The sequence below is a fragment of the Uloborus diversus genome, chromosome 3 (genome assembly GCF_026930045.1).
Source record: "Uloborus diversus isolate 005 chromosome 3, Udiv.v.3.1, whole genome shotgun sequence".
Taxonomy (NCBI): Eukaryota; Metazoa; Arthropoda; class Arachnida; order Araneae; family Uloboridae; genus Uloborus; species Uloborus diversus.
In genome coordinates, this window is record NC_072733.1 from 124572320 (window position 1) to 124591454 (window position 19135).

Below are 19135 nucleotides of genomic sequence, written 5' to 3' on the forward strand. Positions count from 1 at the left end.
TTTAATATAATATACATTCTGTAACTATTTATTGCATTTCAGTCAATTACTGAACTATATTTTGAACACTTTCTTTTGCACACCTGTATAAATACCAAAAAGTTTGGTTACTATTTTGAAACAAAACAAAAAATGTGTACAATTTGGAATGTTTAATGATGAATTCAACTTCTATGTAACTAGATTAGAATCAACTGTATCATTCAGTTACATATATTTTTATACTTGAATGTTCACCATTGAATGAATATTCAATATAAAACATAACTTTGATGCATTTTTTTCTGTTTTTGATATTTTCTCACAAAATATTTTCTCAAAAAATGTAGTTTTGAACAGGACGGTAAAAACCGTAGTTTTTACTGTTGTGTCCAAAATCTTGCCAACCCTGCTACAGATGCTTGTCAAATTGTTTCTTCAAGGTTGGCAACCCTAACCCTGGAAGGTGCTGCTGTACAGCATAAATCAATGTTAGTCCACTTAGGACGTTATCTTTAAAGTCATTTTATTCAAAACTTGCATATGTCCACTTACATCCCTTCGTTTCTCACTGCTTCATATGATGTACTTCTAAAAAAAGCTTCGCACTGTTTATATTTGCTATCATCTGAAAAATTATATTTTGGTACTGGGATTTTAAATTATTCATATTAACTGAGACTTGTTCATTCTATTAGAAGGCTTAATCTGCTTTGCGCCCAGAGTTTGGGGATCTGTAAATCAGTTCCTGATCTTGTAAAAAGGATCGCTTATGTTAATGCCACAGGACCATAATGTTTTAACAGGTCTAGTTTGCATTTCGGTGCTGGCGATTATTTTTGCATCAAATAGTTTTGAGAATACAAGGCTAATTTTTCTTTTAAAACACGTTTCAAAAGTGAAAACGTCTCGAAAAGTAATAAAACTTACCAGCAAAGATTCTTCTTCATTTTTAATAGAAGTAAAAAACAGAAATTGTGTGGTAACAAAAGCTCTCCATTGAAAAAAGATTTGAAAATAAATGCAAATATAACATTAAAAATATATTTCTCTTTAAGTTAACATTAGTAATTGGTGGTTTTCAAGTAGCCCCTTTAATGTGAGTAGGGTTCATAACTGGGGAACTATAGTTTATGCCTGTCTTTAAGACTACTCTTAGCAGAATTCTTTAATGAAAGTAAAACTTATAATTTTTCTACAATGCTTTTTTTTTTAATTTTAGGACACAAAGACATGAAGAAAAGTGTGAAGAATCGATGTATTATAATATTCTGTAAATACTGTTGTACAATTTGTTTGTAATTATTGTTAATAAACAGTCTGTATTGATTTATTATAACTGTCTTTTTAAATTTATTTTGTGTTTGCTGAGAATAGGGTTACCACAAAACTGAAAAGTCTCCGTAGAGTAAAAGTTTATTTAATTGATGCTTGTGCCATATTTGTATATCATAGGGAAAAAAAACGTCCAAAAAATAATTTACTAGTAATTTATTCTCCATAATTTAGTTTGAATTGTACATTTTAACAAGTATATTTTATTAAAATAATAGCAAAAATTAACATTTCTGGAGAAGTCTACTGTATCAATTTAATGTCATTCAGTACAACTTGTACAATTTGACCTATACCTTACTTCCTGTGCTCAAATTTGTTAGAAGGTCGCTATGAGACAGTGAACTAAATGCCAGTTCAATATCCAAAAACAAATTAAGTTATTTAATAATAATATAATGTTACGTTGAATTTGGGATTTGTTTTGTGTTCATCTGCTTGATAATCAACTGTTCTTCATAAAATTAAATGAATGTATGATCACAGATTAGCAAACTCTTTACGCCTGAATCAGATCCTACATAGTAAATAATAAAGTAAAAAAAAGTCTTCAAATTTACTTGCAAATTGGGTTTAAATTTACATTCAACTGTATATAATTAACATTGTATTTACAGCATTCGAAGAATGCATGAGAATTTTTGTTAAAGAAAAATGAAATGCCCTTTTCAAATTTTAATTGGTAAATAAAGCTAGTACAGTGAAACCTGTAAAAGCTGACCACCTGTGGTGCATTACTTTAGTCGTCAACTTAAACAAGTGTCAACTTACAAAGGTAGATTTATATGATAAGGGCCAATTCTGTGCCTGAAAAAAGCGATCAACTTAGACAGGTGGTCAGCTTCACAGGTTTTACTCTATTACGTTGTGTAAATTGGGATATAAAATTTTGAAAAGGTTTTAATCCTTTATTAAAAAACAAGTGAGAATTTGTTTAGAGAAAAACTTTTATAAAATTAGCAGTAGTTTAGCTTTGCGCTATAATTTCTACAAATTTTCTGAAAACATAAAAGTTTTGTTGTATCAAATTTTCGTGAATCAGATGAAAGGTAGTGTTAACTAATAGCAAACTATTACAAACTTCTCTTGGATGCATAACATAAATATTCATTGTTTAATTTAATTATATTTTTATAGGTGTAAAATATTTTTCTACAGTTATTGCTAAAACTAAAATAATTGTTTGCTAGAAATACTACAAATTTTGAGACCTGATTTTTTTCAAAGGAGTGTAGTATTATAAATTCAAATTTTTAATACAATAAAGTTTGTTCGATTACAAATATTTCTGCAATGAATACAATAAAAGTATGTTCTTGTTTGCAGTGGGTTCACAATACTTTTTGTTAAAAATGGCTACTTATTCACTAATTTGTGGAAAATTTGGTACAACAAACTTTTCTATTAGTTTGCAGAAATTTTTCAGAATTTGATGCACCTAAGCAAATTTGCAATGAACCTGCAACAGTTTGATATGACTAACAGGACAAACTTGCTGCAAGTTCAGTTCGTTGGTACTACAAGGCTTGCATCAGACTTGCAGACTTGTCGCATCCATTTTGATGCAAGTTTGCAGAATTGCAAAGCAAGTTTGCTGCAAGCAAAAAAAATGCTATTCAAATTTGATATGAACTGGTAGCAAATTTGTTATGACAAAGCTCAGTTTGAAGCAAACTTGTCACAGCAAAGCTTCAGTTGCTTTGAACTTGCAGCAAGTTTGATACCACAAAAATGACTTTCCTACTGGTTTGCAATGAACTTGCAGCAAACTTGATAAGACTCGCAGGACAAACTTGCTGCAAGTTCACTTCGTGGGGAAAGCAAGGCTTGCATAAGCTTGCATCTCCTTTGCATCTGACTTGCAGACTTGTCTCATCCAATTTGATGCAAGTTTGCAGAATTGCAAAGCAAATTTGTTGCAAGTTTGCTGCAAGCAAAAAATGCTATCTGTGGGATTATTAACACATTGGAAAAATAGATAATTTTTTTCTAAGGGTAAAAAAATTAGAAAAATCTATTCACTCAATGTGAAATTTTAAAATAAAAAGTAGCAAAAAAAAAAAAGTAGCGTGTTTGCATACCTGTTAACCGATAGTTAGTCACAAGTATGGAGCTTAGCGCCCGGATAATTTTTCTTTTTTAAAAGCCTTTTATTGCTCAAAATGGGTCGTCAAGGTGATAAATAATGTTAGTTAGAAAAAAATTTTAGTTAGAAAAAAAAAAACTATCCAACTCAATTCAAATGAACATTTTACAATCTATGGTATGTAAGATTTTAAAGAAATATATAGGACTGACCAGCTAAAAATTAATCAAAGGTAAAAAAATTGTAAAACCTGGCAGAGATGAACCCAAATTAAAGTAAATCCTCCAAAATAATCGTTGAAAAATGCTTCTTAGGTCCGTAAGTGTTTTAAAGAATGTATAGTTTCTTGTCCACGCCAACTACACTTGGACAATTGCATAAACTGCAGTTTTAATTGCAGATCTGTGAAGTAACACCAAAGATAAACAAGAAGAAATGTGCACGACTCTCCTGGAGCAAAGAGAAGCTCATACAGGGGCAACAAGGTCGGAAAAGTATTATATTAAGTGATTAATCATTTTTTGAAATTTCTGTGAACAAAAAAAGGTGTTCGGGTTTGACGTTTAAAAAGGACTGGGTATGAGAAATCTTGTTAAGTTCAGGGACGAGAGTGGTCAGAGGGCAAAAAGGAGGAAATCCAAAAAATTACGTAAAAGGGATGATATCCAAAAAAATTTCGTGAAAGGGATGATATCCAAAAACGCATCAAAATAGAACCTGGAAGCCATGATATCCAAAAATTCAACAAAAAAATGGCTAATTTACCAGTTTTAAAGGTAATACGTATTTAATTAAATATGAGTAATAATTTTGTACAATTTGCGGCATTGTACCATTTCTTGCAAGGGTGTTTATTCCTAAATAAATCTAAATTTTGAAAAAGAGGCAACAATTTCTAACCCGAGTCCTTGAACAAAGGGTTGGGGGAGCCAGAGTTCAATCTTGGCTGCATCACACAATAGTGTCAACTTTTCATATTTTTTAGAGAAAAATACATTTTTTTCATTAAAAACATTTGAGTTTATAGTGTTAAACGAGTGAGAACATAAAGTTTAAAATTAGATGTTTGTAAAGTAAAAATTTACAACAGAGAGAAAAATCTCAAATTTCTTTATGTGGTAGAACATACTTTTCATAGTAAGAATTAAAAATAAATAAATATATATGTATATAAACGATTGGTTATCTTTTTCCTTGCATTGGAACCTAAAATTTGTTTTTGAAAACTTCCTAATACAATTTTGGAAAAAAAAGAACAACTTGCAGCTGCCTCATTTAATCATGAAATCTCAAAACTTTTAACAGGTTGTAAAACCTAAACCATTTGAGATTCACCATAAATATTTTTTACACTTTTTTAAATACACAAAAAAAGCAGCCATGCCAAGTTAAAAAAAAATCGAGACTGTGGGTGCTAAGCCACATTTTTTGATTGAGTTTTGCATTTTTTCTAATATAAATTAAAGAAATAAAAATATTATTGAAATGATGAATAAAATAAGCGGATATAAAGTAGAAAAGAGTAAAAAACCACCCAACAATAAAAATAATTGAAATACTTTCAGGATGCAAAAAGATTGAAATCTCAAACGAGGCATGCAACTTTCGGCGCAGCACGTGTTTGACGTCGTTGGCATGATTCCAAAACGTACGTTTTTGGCAGATATCGCGGAGGACGAAGATTCAAGGTGAAAAAATAGAACAAGTAAGAAATTGGAAACCGAAAATTTTAAAAAATCGTATTTTTTTTCCGATTTTTGAGAAAAATAAGGCTTGAAAGAGGCAAAAAAAAGGAGGAAAAGGAGGAAAGGTTTTAAAAGCCAACAGAAAAAGCCGGAAAAATCTCATCCCTGTAAGTTGGTCTCTCCAATTTGACACATCCTTTTTGGTTTGTGGGTGCATGAGAGCTGCTAGAATTGAAAAATTATATACATCTTAAAATAAAACAATGCGTGACTTCCGCTGTTTATCAATAATACTGCATGATACTTCAGCTGCGGCACAGCAGCTACACATTTAGTGACACATTTTATCTTTCAGCAAAAGATTTTACTCTGTGTCATGTCTCTAAATCGACACATAGATTTTAAACAGAAAGTGGAATTTCTGTATTAAACTGGTCAAGCAACTCTACCAATCTTAATACGATCAAGAATCTGTGGTACCATCAATCTAAAGAAAGTGATTCAAGAACTGGTGCCTGCCAACAAAATTGAGCTTTTGCCGCATTGAAGAAGGTATGGATACAGTGTCAGAAAGGATTAATGTAAATAGGAGGTAGAATCCGGGTGTGAAAGGATTAAAGCATTTTGAATCCAGGAAAAAATGATGCATTCTCGTATTGATATCGTTTCTTTTAAAAGTGCCCCCCCCTTTAATTTGAATATTCTAATTTTTTGACTCAATGTAAACCTTCATCACTATAAACTTTTGGATTATTCTGTCTAACAAGGAGACTTTACGGTCTGGGAAATTCAGCAGATTAGTAGTATCCCTTGAGAGTATCCACACAGTAAAGTAATGAAGCACACTAGCAAGAACATTCCGAGAAAACACCCTCTAAAGTTTTAAATGCAGCTTATACACTAGTAGAGATTTTTGCCAGCAGCAGCTCGTTGGCTGTGTGGTCAGCGTACTGGATTCCGGCGCATTCCATCCCGGGTTCAATACCTCTTAAAGAATAAAGTTTTTTTTACCAAAATGTACTTCACTTAATCAACTTTGCGACGTCTATTTTTATAGACAGGTGAAGAATCTAATAAAGCATATACAAAATTACGCATATTTTTTTGAAAATAATAAAAAAATAAATATGCGTGAAGACTGCATAAAAATACAATCAATAGTCCACCATCAACTGTGATCCCCAATTTTCAATAAAATCATTCGGTATGCCTGGTATGCTTTCAAACTCTCGGATAAAAGAGAAATTTTCATGAATATTAATGAAGTATGTTTTCTTACAAATCTTTTACAGAAAGGTTGCTCCTGTAAACACTCTTTCTTTACACATTGTGCAAGATGTCAAAACAGTTTTTGTTTTCCATGTTTTTATGATAATTACCATTCTGGTGTATATACATAAATATATATTTGATAAATAAAAACTATATTGTTAAGTTTTATACATAAATTAACAAGTGCTACCATAATTTTATTGCCATGGTAATTCAAATTGTAATTTATAATCAATTGAATGTATCTCTATTTTCTCTATTAAAAATACATTACGTATTTAAAAATGAAGTATTTCCTTCAATTCAAATTTCAATTAGCTGTAACAGTCAATTTATAAATTTGTATAAAAAAATTCTTTGAGAGGTCTTGAACCTGGGATGTAGTGCACGGGAATCCAGCAAGCTGACCACATAGCCAGTGAACTGCAGCTGGCAAGAAATCTTTACTAGTATATATACGCTGCATCTAAAACTTTAGAGGCAGTTTTCTCAGAAAGTTCTGGCTAGTGCGCTTTATTACTTTACTGTTTGAATACTTTCAAGTGTTACTGCTAATCTGCTGAATTTCATCCCAATCTGAATTTCCGAGAGCATAATGTCTCCTGGTAAGATTAGTTTTAATTGAGTATATTTAAAATGAAATGCACACTTTAAGGTCTAAGAAAGGTGGCACGTTCATTTAAATAACTAATTTGCACTGATATTTGGTTAGAATAAACTTTTTTCCAATAATTGAGGAGTTTTATATTATTTTGAATTTGGTTTGTATTATAATATTTTAACCAAAAATTTAACTTAAATGTTTTGTATATAAGTTTGCTCACAGGAATCTTGTAAACTTTAGGAAACACAATGTACAGTAAATAAATTACAGCAACATTCAAGCTATTATTTGCCAAATATTTTCCAAAAAACATGCACAATTCTAATTGTTCTGTGATTACAAAATACTTGAGAGAAAATGTCAAGAAACAATTAACTATAAAAACATTATGCAACATTTGAGATACCAATTTCAAAATCTTACAACGACATAAGAAATAATATTTTAGTTCAATACTAAATAGTTAGAAAGCATAATATAAGAAACAACGAAAGCGGTAACAGGAACGAGCCATATTTTTACTATCGAAAAGTGGCAAGTTTTTCATTTTTCCAGAGGATGCTTTCCTCTCACACACTTCCAAACATCTAAGCAGATCCATGTAAATGATGCTAAATCTCATCCTTTTAGGAGGCAACTATTTAAAGGTACAATTTTCTACAACTAGAAATTAGTGTTCTCTGCATCAGTATCTAATATAATGAACTAAGCATAATTCTCCTCTAAACAAAATTAGTATAGTACTTAAATGGGAAAATATTATTTTTTCCCTTTCCATTTACCAACCTGCAAATTCTTTGAATTAAGTAAGTACAGTCCAGCAGTCTTGCATAATATAGACGAACGCTGCGAACGGCGTTTGCAGAAAATGTTTGGCTCAGCAGAAATTTTTTTTTCAAACTGCTAACGTTGATTTAAAAAAAAAAAATTTTTTTTTTTGAAGGGCCTTTTTAAGAAAATCCCAGAGTTTATTTCTGTTAAAGCCTTTTAAAGCACATGTGTAAAAAAATAATGGTTTTGGCAGTTTTCTTCAGTTGGTGAAAAATAAGCAAACTATATGTTATTGTAAAAAAATTAAATGACTTAAAGCACTTTTTTTTGTCTCTTTTATATTTGAATATAAATTTAATTTTTTATTCAAGGGTGATTTAGGCAAAATATTTATTTGCAGAAAATTTTCCAGTTAGGATTTGTGTTTGCAGAAAGCTTTTCATTTTATCTAAGTCTGCAGTCCGGAGGCTTGGAGTAACACTACCGTAACTACACTTACTCTCAGTTTGTTGGTGACACAAAGTCGTATCAGCTGTTACAATTATGTTCCTTTAAACAAGATAAACATTATACATAGGTGCGCATGCACAAATCGGAACTTGAGCCAGGTGGACATACGCTCTTGTGATTCTTAAATAGGTTGAAGTCTGATTGTACACAAAAGTAACGAAAAAAAATTAGTTACGTTTGTGTGTCACCCTAAGCCCCTGAATTGAACTTGGTTATACTGAAAACTCGGTTACAATGTCAAAAAAAATTTAGTTTCTTCATTTGCCCATATAGGGGAGGGTGGACCAAAGTGGGTAGACTTTCGTATGCCCTTCTACAGTGTGTTAGCACCGATGAATACATATGTCGTGTTTACCTGAACACCCCCGAGTTATTATCAGTCGCATCGAAGCAGCAGTGAAGCGGCATGGCATAACCAGGCTTAAAATTTTAAAAAAATGACATTAAAAAAAATGAAGTTTTGTAACTTGTGATTTGTCGAAGACTAGCTTATTTTTTTTACTGTCAATAATATTAACTTATTCTGACACTATTCACCTATAAACTATGATGGTCATTCCGTTTTTTTTAATTATTAATTTAAGGTTATAATTATTGAAATAAAAAACGTGCCTTTAGGCAAAGCAGGTATAGGATTTAATCATATATTTATTTACAATTTCTTGACTCATGTGCTGACTTAGATTTTCTCTTTCAATAGGATAAGTATAACTTTAAAAAGTAATTTTTTAGGATGGCACAATTAATTAGTCTATTAATTAACTCGGTTATTTCTTTACATTTTATAAACAAACGTACTGACTTGAAATTGGATAAGTACAACTGTTTTATATTTTTTTATTTTATGGCAGGTAGCTAGTCAACTATTTTAATCATTTATAACTTCATATTTGATTGAAAAATGAACCAAACCACAATTAGTTAAGCTTAGCCGCTTTGGGCTCAATGGTAGGGCAAAGCGGGTTTTTCACACGTTTGTTAAGTTTGATAATAAATAAATATTGTGTTGTACAAATAATACAAAAATGACTTTTTATTTCGAAGTTCAAGAACCCTGCTAGGAGATAAAACTGAAATTGTTGTGATTAAAATCCAAAAACTAACATTTTCGAGCGTTCTTTGAAAACCTACCCGCTTTGGGCTACCCTTCCCTACAGTAGGATGGAGCAAAAAAAAAAATTAATTATTGAATTTTCAAATGTCTTGGGAGTCAAGTTGCCTTTTTGCATCAACGGATTCCCATTAAAATATTAGCATCTTAGAATAATATATATAGGTATAGGTTCCTAAATCGCTCCAAAAAAGTCCAAAAGTACAAAAAAAATCTATCTTTTTTGGACTTTTTTACGAAATTTAAAATATATAATGCTTGGAGGTGTAAATGGTAAACTTAATATTTCCTAGAAGTTTTAGTTCAATAGAGTAATTTCTTTAAATTTCCTAAAAGCAGCAAAATTAACCAAAAACAGACTTTTTTCTTCTATTTTTACAATCTTCCAAAGCAAAAATAGGTTAAGAGCACCACAGTATAAATATTTTAAACACAGAATCTAAACTTAATTATTAGTTATATATTTAATTTCTTATTTAGATTATTTATTACATTTAAGATCTTATGCTATATATCATCATTGTGGTTTTTTATACTATAATGGTACAATTCAATTAACAAGCCTGCAACAAGAAAAGTAATTTTCTATCAATGAAAACTTTTCGATTCAAAAGTTCCATAAATGTTTTTTTACCAAATTTTCCTTTATACGAGACCGAATTAATTTTCCTCAACTTCCGAATAGAGCCACTTTTTTTTCAGAGTGAAGGGAAAAAATTAATTTCCGAATTTTGAAACAACATACAAGTGATTTTCTCCGCAAGAGAAAAAAGCAAAAAAACATTATATTACAACTCTTGTTTAATATCATTATACTTTGAATCAAGCACCTGGCTCAAAACACACAAGAGATATAACAGTTTCATTGGGAGAAGCTAAACTTATGCAGCTAACATCATTAATCTCTTAACATATAATTAGCAACCACTTGACTCCAAGAGTTTTTCATAACTTCATAAAAGTTTTCATGACCTTTTTACATGAAGAGAATTAGTACTATTCAATATCAAACTTGCCAATTTTTGGAAATGAGCATTGGCAAAACTTCCACATGAATGCTACTACCTTATCGGAGCACTGATTTGTGATCGAAAAAATATCAGTGTACACTGAAAAAACTATTCTTATATATCTTTATCATATAAATTTAAGTAAAGTAAAACTAGAGTGAATTCAAATTACTGATGCTTAAGTATCTATCAAATATTCAACATAGGGCAGAATGATAATGAATGGAACAACGGTTGAATAAGTCATTACTAGGTTTCCAAAAAAAAAAAATATTGCCTTTTGATATTAATAGTGCATCAAATCATCCATGTAACTTGACAGTATTTCGGTTCTTTAAAGTAAAGCCAGTCTTTAGTAAATTCACTATTTTAAACCAGATAATAATGAAAAATCATTCAGTAGTGAAAAAATATTCAGATTTAAAATTATTCACATATTTTCAAATGCATATGAATTAATAGGTTTTGGAAATTCCAGAACATAGTGTTTAATTTCTATCATTGAAGATAACAGCGGGCCACATGGCTCAGTTTTGCGGGTCATATGTTTGGCACTCCTGTTTTAAAGTACAAGAATTCTATTTCTGTATTCCACTGCCTGACTTAAGATCTTTATTGGCTAAAATCTTAACCAAATTTAGACACACTCCAATACATTTAATAATAACGTTTCTACGAGTGGTTGAAATGAACTCGGATGCCAATTGAATTGCGCTTTTTGAGTGGGCGTGGCAAAATGAAGAACGTGAAAGTCTGCTACTATAGAATATAGCATTAAAAATAATAGTAAATTGAAATTTAGTGATATACAAGCAATAAAATCACACTGCAAAACAGGGTGGGGGGGGGGCTGCTATAGAAGCAGATGCAATGGGATTTCAAAATTCAGATATATTTTTGGGATTGCTCAATTTTCCAGTTTTTATAGCTTTTATATGCAATACTGTTAAATTACTCAAGACTTCTTATGCTCTTTTAGCTACTGTTACTTTTTCTTTTTATCCAGTATATTTTTTAATGACTTTAAATTAATTTCCATGACTTTTAACAAAAATACTAATTTTCCATGACTTTTCTAGGTCTGAAACTTGTTTATTTTTTCCCCATGACTTTCCAGGATTTCCACAACCCGTACAAACCCTGGTTATAACTCAAATACAGTTGCTTTTGAAAATTGATTTTTGCACCCAAGCCCACTTAATTTTTTAAACACAAATTTAGTTTTTTCTGAAAATTGCATGAATTTCAATTTCCTGTTTGCATAAAACTTTTTTTTTTGTGCATAGGGAGGTGGGGGAAGTGACACCACACATTACTACCCCGGGTGTCACCCATGCTAAGTTTGCTACTGCTTAAACCTAATAAAACCATAATTTGAAAGTTAAAAATGATAGCTAGATCAATATTAAGTTTTTAACTTCAACTAAGAAAAAATGTAACAATCATAGAAAAATAACGGGATATAAAATGGAGAATAATAAGTTTTTAAAATATTAATACAGGCTAGACATGAAATTTCTTTGGTTCATCAACTCGGATCTTAGACTTTTTTATAAGTGTGTTTTTATTACAAAAGAGCTTAGTTTTACAAAACTACTGCCTTGAAAAATACCATACAAATGAGTTTAGTCAACGGAAAATCATGGGTGTCTGTTTTAGAGTTTTCAAGTGATAGTGGAAAATTGTCCCTAGTTTTAAAAAAAGAGAACCTGTATAACATTTCCTACTCTATGGATCAACATTTTGGAAATAATAGATGCTCATTTAGTTAAAAAAATTAAAAGATGTACACTTACATCTATATCTTGAATAATTTTAGGAAACAAGCGACGATAAAACATATGATCCGGGTGTTGTTCTCCAGGAGCTGGCTTGAATAAGTACTTAATCCTAGATAGAAAAAATGTTTTGTGATGTAAGAAAAGACATTAACTGATTTTTAAGAAAGAATTACTTAAGAGTCAGTTTTTTTAAGGAGCAGGCAGGCTGGATAGTTGACATTTTTGATTTTGCTGAAATTTTCAGGATATGTCCCCTTATATAAAACTACTAAACACGTGTTTTATTATTTTTGCAAAAAAAAAAAAAAACTTTAAGTTATTGGAGGTCAAAGTTGGGCTCGTTTTTTTTAAAGAAAAACATACCAATTTACGTAGGCCAATACTTTTTACTTTAACAGTGAATTGTGGCACTGGCAATTATTTTGTGTTCTACTATATCCTCAATATCTGTTAGTACATAATTAGTTGTGGTTGACTCCTTACGCAAAGGTCAGGGGTCACTCAAAGTTGTACGAAAAAAGTTTTTTTCTGAAACTTTGAACGACGAAAACTCTTGTGCCAGCAGTGAGCCACAGTAGTTTTTTGTTCAGTAAATACATACTAAATAGTAGTATCCAAAAAGAGAAAGATTGGTGAGGCTGACATTTGGCGCAGTGAAATATTCGACTCTGAAATTGCAGAAATCATAAAATTTCATGACTTTGAAGGTCAATAATTTCTTGCGCCAAGAGTCGGCAGATATGAAACTGCCTGGAGATGAAGCCTTTCTTGTCATAGAAACACAATCAGTTAACAGACCTATGGCTACTGTTTCAACTTTTACATAATTTGACTCTGAACTTTGCTCAATGAGTGTTTTTTGGTGCTTGTGAAAAAAGCCAAATACCTACTTTTAAGTATTTATTACTATTATTTGCAACAATATTATCATAAATGTTCATAAACTAATCAAACGGTAACAAAAGACAACATATACTTGGAACCCAATTGAAAATTAAGTCCATAAACTATACTTGGTATGCAACAAAAACTCTCTTTGTCTAAGTTAAATACCTTTGTGAATGAAAAGTAAAATAAGAAATAACAATCTCAAATAGCATGAATTGCAGATTACTGCAGAAACATGTTTCGGCATTACAGGGAACGCCTTTTTCAATGCAAAAGGAATCATCTTATGGATGAAAAGGCATCCGACAAAAGACATACGCTTTTGTTGGATGTCTTTTCATAGATAAGCTCATTTCTTTTGCGTTGGAAAAGGCCTTAACGCCAAAACGCCTGTCTACAGACATTTCTTTTTTTTATTTGTCTACTTGGTCAGGCAACTTTTCTTGCAGCACCTTGTCTTCCCTTTTCCATCAGTAACTTATTCATATTCAGGAAATTCCATTTGAGAATTTTGAAATCTGTTTAACTGTAGTACGGTCCAAACTGAATCAAAAACTTTTAAAAAATACCCTGAATTTGAATGTATTTCAAGGAGGTTAGCCTTTTCCAATAGGAAAAAAACGGCTTTCGCAAAAAAAAAAAAGTTTAATTATATAATTTTCATGAAAAAAAGAGGAAAGTAGCATATATGTAATAGAATACCTGGATTCCGTTATAAAATCAGATGCACTTTATTGCATTACTTGTGTTGTGTTTATGTGTTCTTTTATGCTCGTATATGCATTTATTTTTTGTTACTTCTATCTTATGTTATAAACTGGCCCTAAATTAAGTTCTTTTCTGAGTGGTGGGAGCTAGTCAGGCTATTGTTATAGCCTTTACTCCCATCTAAATTTTAAAAAAAAGAAACTGGTATAAAATCATCTCCAGAAAGCACATCAAAAGAAATGAGAAATCAGATAGATTGTAATTGAAAAAAAATATTTCAACCTTCCTAATTGATTTATCAACAAATCAGAAGTCTCTTTACAAGTCAAAAAAGGGATTGTACATTAAAGTTTCTCCAAGTTTTTTTTTTTTTTTTTTTTTTTGCATGTCTGGAAATTTTTGATCACGTTAACGACATTGAGCAAGAGAGCACAATTGAATAAGTAATATTTTGTTTTGAGCTCATGACTATATTATCAATTATAGAATATTAAGTTAGTATTATAAATTTGGTATGGCAGGACATATTATTTAATATCACAGATAGAGATATGAGTTTTATATAAATAGTTCTCCTTTTTTACAGCAATAAAAAGCAAGTGCATGAATTGCTTACCATACTTGAGCTGATTTGCATAATGAGTAGTTTATGGACTTGATTTTTAATTTGGTTCCAAGTATATGCCGTCTTTTGTTACCATTTTAGTTAGTTTATGAAAATTTATGATAATATTGCTGTAAATAACAGTAATAAATACTTAAAAGCAGTTAATTGGCATTTTTTTACAAGTGCCGAAAAACACTCGTTGAGCAAAGTTTAGAGCCAAATTATGGAAAAATTGAAACAGTAGCCATAGGTCTGTTAACTGATTGTGTTTCTGTGACAAGAAAAGCTTCATCTCCAGGTAGTTTCATATCTGCTGACTCTTGGCGCAAGTAATTCATGATATTCAAAATCATGATTTTTTGTGATTTCTGCAATTTCAGAGTCAAATATTTCAGTGCGCCAAATGTCAGCCTCACCAATCTTTTGCTTTTTGGATACTACTATTTGGTATCTATTTACTGAACAAAAAAATACTGTGGCTCACTGTTGGCACAAGAAGATTTCAACGGGCAAAGTTGCAGAAAAAAACTTTTTTTCGTACAACTTTGAGTGACCCCCGATTTTTGCATAAGGAGTCAACCACAACTAATTATGTACTAACAGATATTGAGGATATAGTAGAACACAAAATAATTGCCAGTGCTACGATTCACTCTTAAAGTAAAAATATTGACCTATGTAAATGGGTATGTTTTTCTTAAAAAAACGAACTAAGTCCAACTTTGACATCCAAAAACTTGAAGAAAAAATTCTTTTTTGCAAAAAAAAAAAAAAAAAAAGGTTTAGTAGTTTTAAATGAGGAACATATCCTGAAAATTTCAGCAAAATCAAAAATGTCAACTATCTAGCCTGCCTGATCCTTAAAAAAACTGGCTATTAATAAAAAATATAAAAGAATCACAGCACTCATTAGATATAATAAAAGAGTTGGATCTTTAACAGTGGCAACCCTGCTGCAAATGCACCACACAACTAAATTTAAGAGTTTCGCATATACCACATGTCATGACATACATACTTTATGCCTCAGAAAAAAAACCTCCTCCTTCTGACGTCATGCCTTGGAATGACGCAAAGAACTGAGCCTTGTATTAGCTTACAGTCTAAGTAATTGTTGCTAAGATGTTTTTGAAACAAGAACCATGGAAGTTGAAAAAGTGAATGTGTTAGAGGTTGTGCAGCATGAGTGTAGCAGATATGCATCAAATAGGTCTCTGATTCGCTTGAACAATGGGGCTGGGAAGTGTTGTACTCTCCACCATACTCCCCAGACTTAAGCTGTTGGCCTAGTGACTTGGACAAAATGGGAAAGATGAAGGATTCAGTTCCTGACATTTGCTACAGAACTAATCCAGAGACTGTTGCGGTAGTTTTAAGACAGCTCCATTTGAACTATCAATAAACAGGTGCTGGTACAAGTGTTCTCTCTCTCCCTTGCTCTTGTATGAGAAAGATTTTAAAGTGTCCCAAAATCTTTGAAAATGGGTTGTTTGCAATGCTGACGACTAATGAGTGAGTCAAAAATATTCCCAGGGGGAAAAATTTAAAAAATGGAAATATTCCTGAGAATATTTCCTTGGCCATTGTACCTTCCCAAAAATTGGGAATTTTGGGGACTTTATAAAAATTCTTAGTTTTTTTTATATTTAATGCTTATTTAAAATTTAGATGCGTCAAATTATATCTATTTCAGCAAAATTTCAATTTTTTTTTAAACCAAGAAATCACTACACAGGATGTTCCATTTTAACCTGCAAGACCTCTATTTAACATCCATTAGTTTTACACGCATACTTCCAACTTCAAAAATGTTCAAAATCAGATGCAGAGTTAAGATATTGAAAATTTGAAATGAAAATAAAAATGAGTAAAAAAATGCAAAATTTAACTTTTATACAGGCCCCAGGTCCTCTAACTCATGTTTAGGGAAATAATCTCCATTGAAAAACATTTCCAACACAAAAAGTTTGAAATTAGTACGACCATTATTCACCGAGATATGAAACGCTGTGTTTTGTGACTAACACCACTTTACACTTGCCGCCAATAACACCTTTTGAGGAAAAATATGGCAGTTAACAAGGGTTTAAAATTATATGTGTGCAGAGTGTGGTTTTTCAAATTGTTCGAGGTTTTGCAGTGTGTTTTTGGGTATCACGGCTAACATTTGCATGAATTTTTGAACAGCAATGAAAAATATAAATACCTAGCTTTTTTTTTACTATGTCAACCTGTAATTTTTCTTAAAGGGTTGATAAGTGTAAGAAATTATATGCTCCACGCGGTTACATTGCGTAACACTTGACAGAGATCCTAAGATTAATAACTTGGGATCTCCATAATTGCGTAATGGGGCTTTCCGCGATTGCCTTCTGCGCAGATGCATGAGAGCGCCTGGGTTATATGGCTATAGACAGTCATGAAGGCATGACTGCAAAAAAACCTCCTGACCGAATAGCGGGATAACTTTATGGCATATCTTTTGACCGCTATTCGGGAAAAAGTGCAACTTGGCTGCCCATCATGTATATTGTGAGTAGAAAAAAAAATAAGTTTGTGTGTGTTGTGAACATGGGGTCTTCAATTCTCTCCCTCTCCAAAATTTGATTTATGGAAAATGTGACAAAGAAGAAGGGGCGAAAATCCTCTTTATTATTTGGTGCCGAAAACACGGGAGGGAGCCTTGGGATAGAAGGAGAGACTTCAGATTAAATTTCTACTCACGGAAACAAAGGTAAAGCTTTGAACCCTTTTTTTGCATGAATTTATTCAATCCATTTTGGAATCAAAATGGATGCTACGGAAAAAGCTAAAGTTAAAAGAACCTCGTTGAGAGGAAGTATTACAAAGTTAATTAAAAAATCTGAATCCATATTAGAATCTAAAGTTGAAGATACTAACTCTGACGAACTAACTGAACTACTAGAACAAATAAATAAAAAAGAGTCAGAACTAAACATTCTGAATTCCGAAATCGAAGATGCCATAACCGATCCAAAACTCTTTGAAAATGAATTAAATGTAAGCGAAGAATATTCTGAAAAAATAACGAGCATTAAAGTGAAATTAAAACGTCGGTTTGAAAAAGTAAATAATGATGACTGTGCATCTACTATTTCCGGCAATTCTCAACATAATGTAAATCAAGAAATCAAACCTATACCAACCTTCAGTTTGAAACTGTCCAAACTGTCAATTAAACTTTTTTATGGTGATTCTAGTCTCTTTTATGAGTATTTTAACAGTTTTAATAGCGCAATTCCCGAAAAAGAAGCTTTGTCATAAATTGAGAAATTTGTATATTTAAAATCTTTGTTGTCAGGGAAAGCATATAATATAGTATCCAGTTTTTTTTTTTATCTGAGAAGAATTATGATGAATGTTTGAATTTATTAAAGGATCGTTATGGCAAAGAAGAAACTGTAATTGCATGTTATATGAATAAACTATTAAATATTGAAGCTGAAAAATATTCTTCAAATGTGAAAGGTCTAAGAAAATTGTATGATTCTTGTGAAATTAGTATAAGAAATTTAAATTCATTAGGAGTAACATCGGGTTCTTATGGTCACCTTTTAATTCCAATCTTGCTTAAACTATTACCGTCAGATTTAGTTCTTGAATTTCACAGAAAGAAAGATCCTTCTAAAAGTGATGTATCTGAGTTAATAGCATTCATAAAGAGAGAAGTTGAGTGCAGAGAAAGCGCATTGAATGTGTTTGGAAGAGGCCCGAGTGAGGAGTCTATTGAAAGGAAACAGAGCAGCTCACACAATAAATTTAATCCTGAGAGATATAACACTCTGTCCGCTGCTACTTTAAACATAAGTTCTGTGTCAAATAAATTCTGTATATTCTGCCGCAGTAACCAACATTACGGATCACAATGTAAGAATTTATCGGATGATAATAAACGCGCTAAGTTGAAGAAAGAAGGCAGATGCTATAAATGTTTCAGGCGTCATTTATCAAAAGACTGTAAGATTAAACTTAATGCGATATTTGTAATAGTCAATCACATATCTGATTATTTTGCAAGAAAGAAAAGGACACCGAATTAAGTGCGGATCCACCAGAAATCGAAACTGTTGTAAGTACGTCTCACTCAGAACATACATCAGTTTCATTACAAACTTGTAGCGCTCAAGCTTCGTCTGAAGATAAAATAGTAGACATAAATATTCTTTTTGACACAGCATCACAAAAAAGTTCTTTGCTACGAGAAGTAGCTGAAGCACTTGATTTAAAGTCATTAAGAAGAGAAAAATTACTAATTTATTCATTTGGGATAAGAATTCCTGAATCTTCAGAGTTTGATCTCGTCAAATTGAATGCTAAAAGCTTACAAAACCCAGATATGACCTTCCAGATAGAAGCTTTAGTTACTAATCATATTTCAGGGGCAAGTTTAGGAAATCAAAATATTCCATCCCTTAAAATAAAAGAAATCGTGAAATTGTATAACCTTGACCTCGCGGAATGCTCAAGAGGGAAAATCCAGCTACTCATAGGAATGGATTACATCTTCAACATTATAAAGGGAGCCCCCATAAAATTATCTAAACATCTATTGGCTCAGAAGAGTGTATTTGGGGACATTATTTCGGGTAAGATACCAACAACCTTCAATCACTCCACGACTTGCTTTAGCGTTTCCGTTGAAGATGATTTGAATCAGCAATTAAAAGCGTTATGGGAATAGAAGTGATCGGATGTGATACAGAAAAAGAATTTGTACATAATTTAGAGTTTCTTAAAGAATTTGAAAATAACTTAACATTTGATAAC

General features: G+C 31.5%; 1 protein-coding gene across 1 annotated transcript in view; it reads right to left on the bottom strand.

Moving 5' to 3' along the window:
• LOC129218364 (beta-TrCP-like) overlaps positions 1 to 19135 on the bottom strand; it is a 103398-nt gene that overhangs the window by 31884 nt on the left and 52379 nt on the right. The window contains exon 4 of the mRNA XM_054852606.1: positions 12160 to 12253. Coding sequence (XP_054708581.1) covers positions 12160 to 12253 — 94 coding nt within the window. The remainder of the gene's footprint in view (positions 1 to 12159; positions 12254 to 19135) is intronic.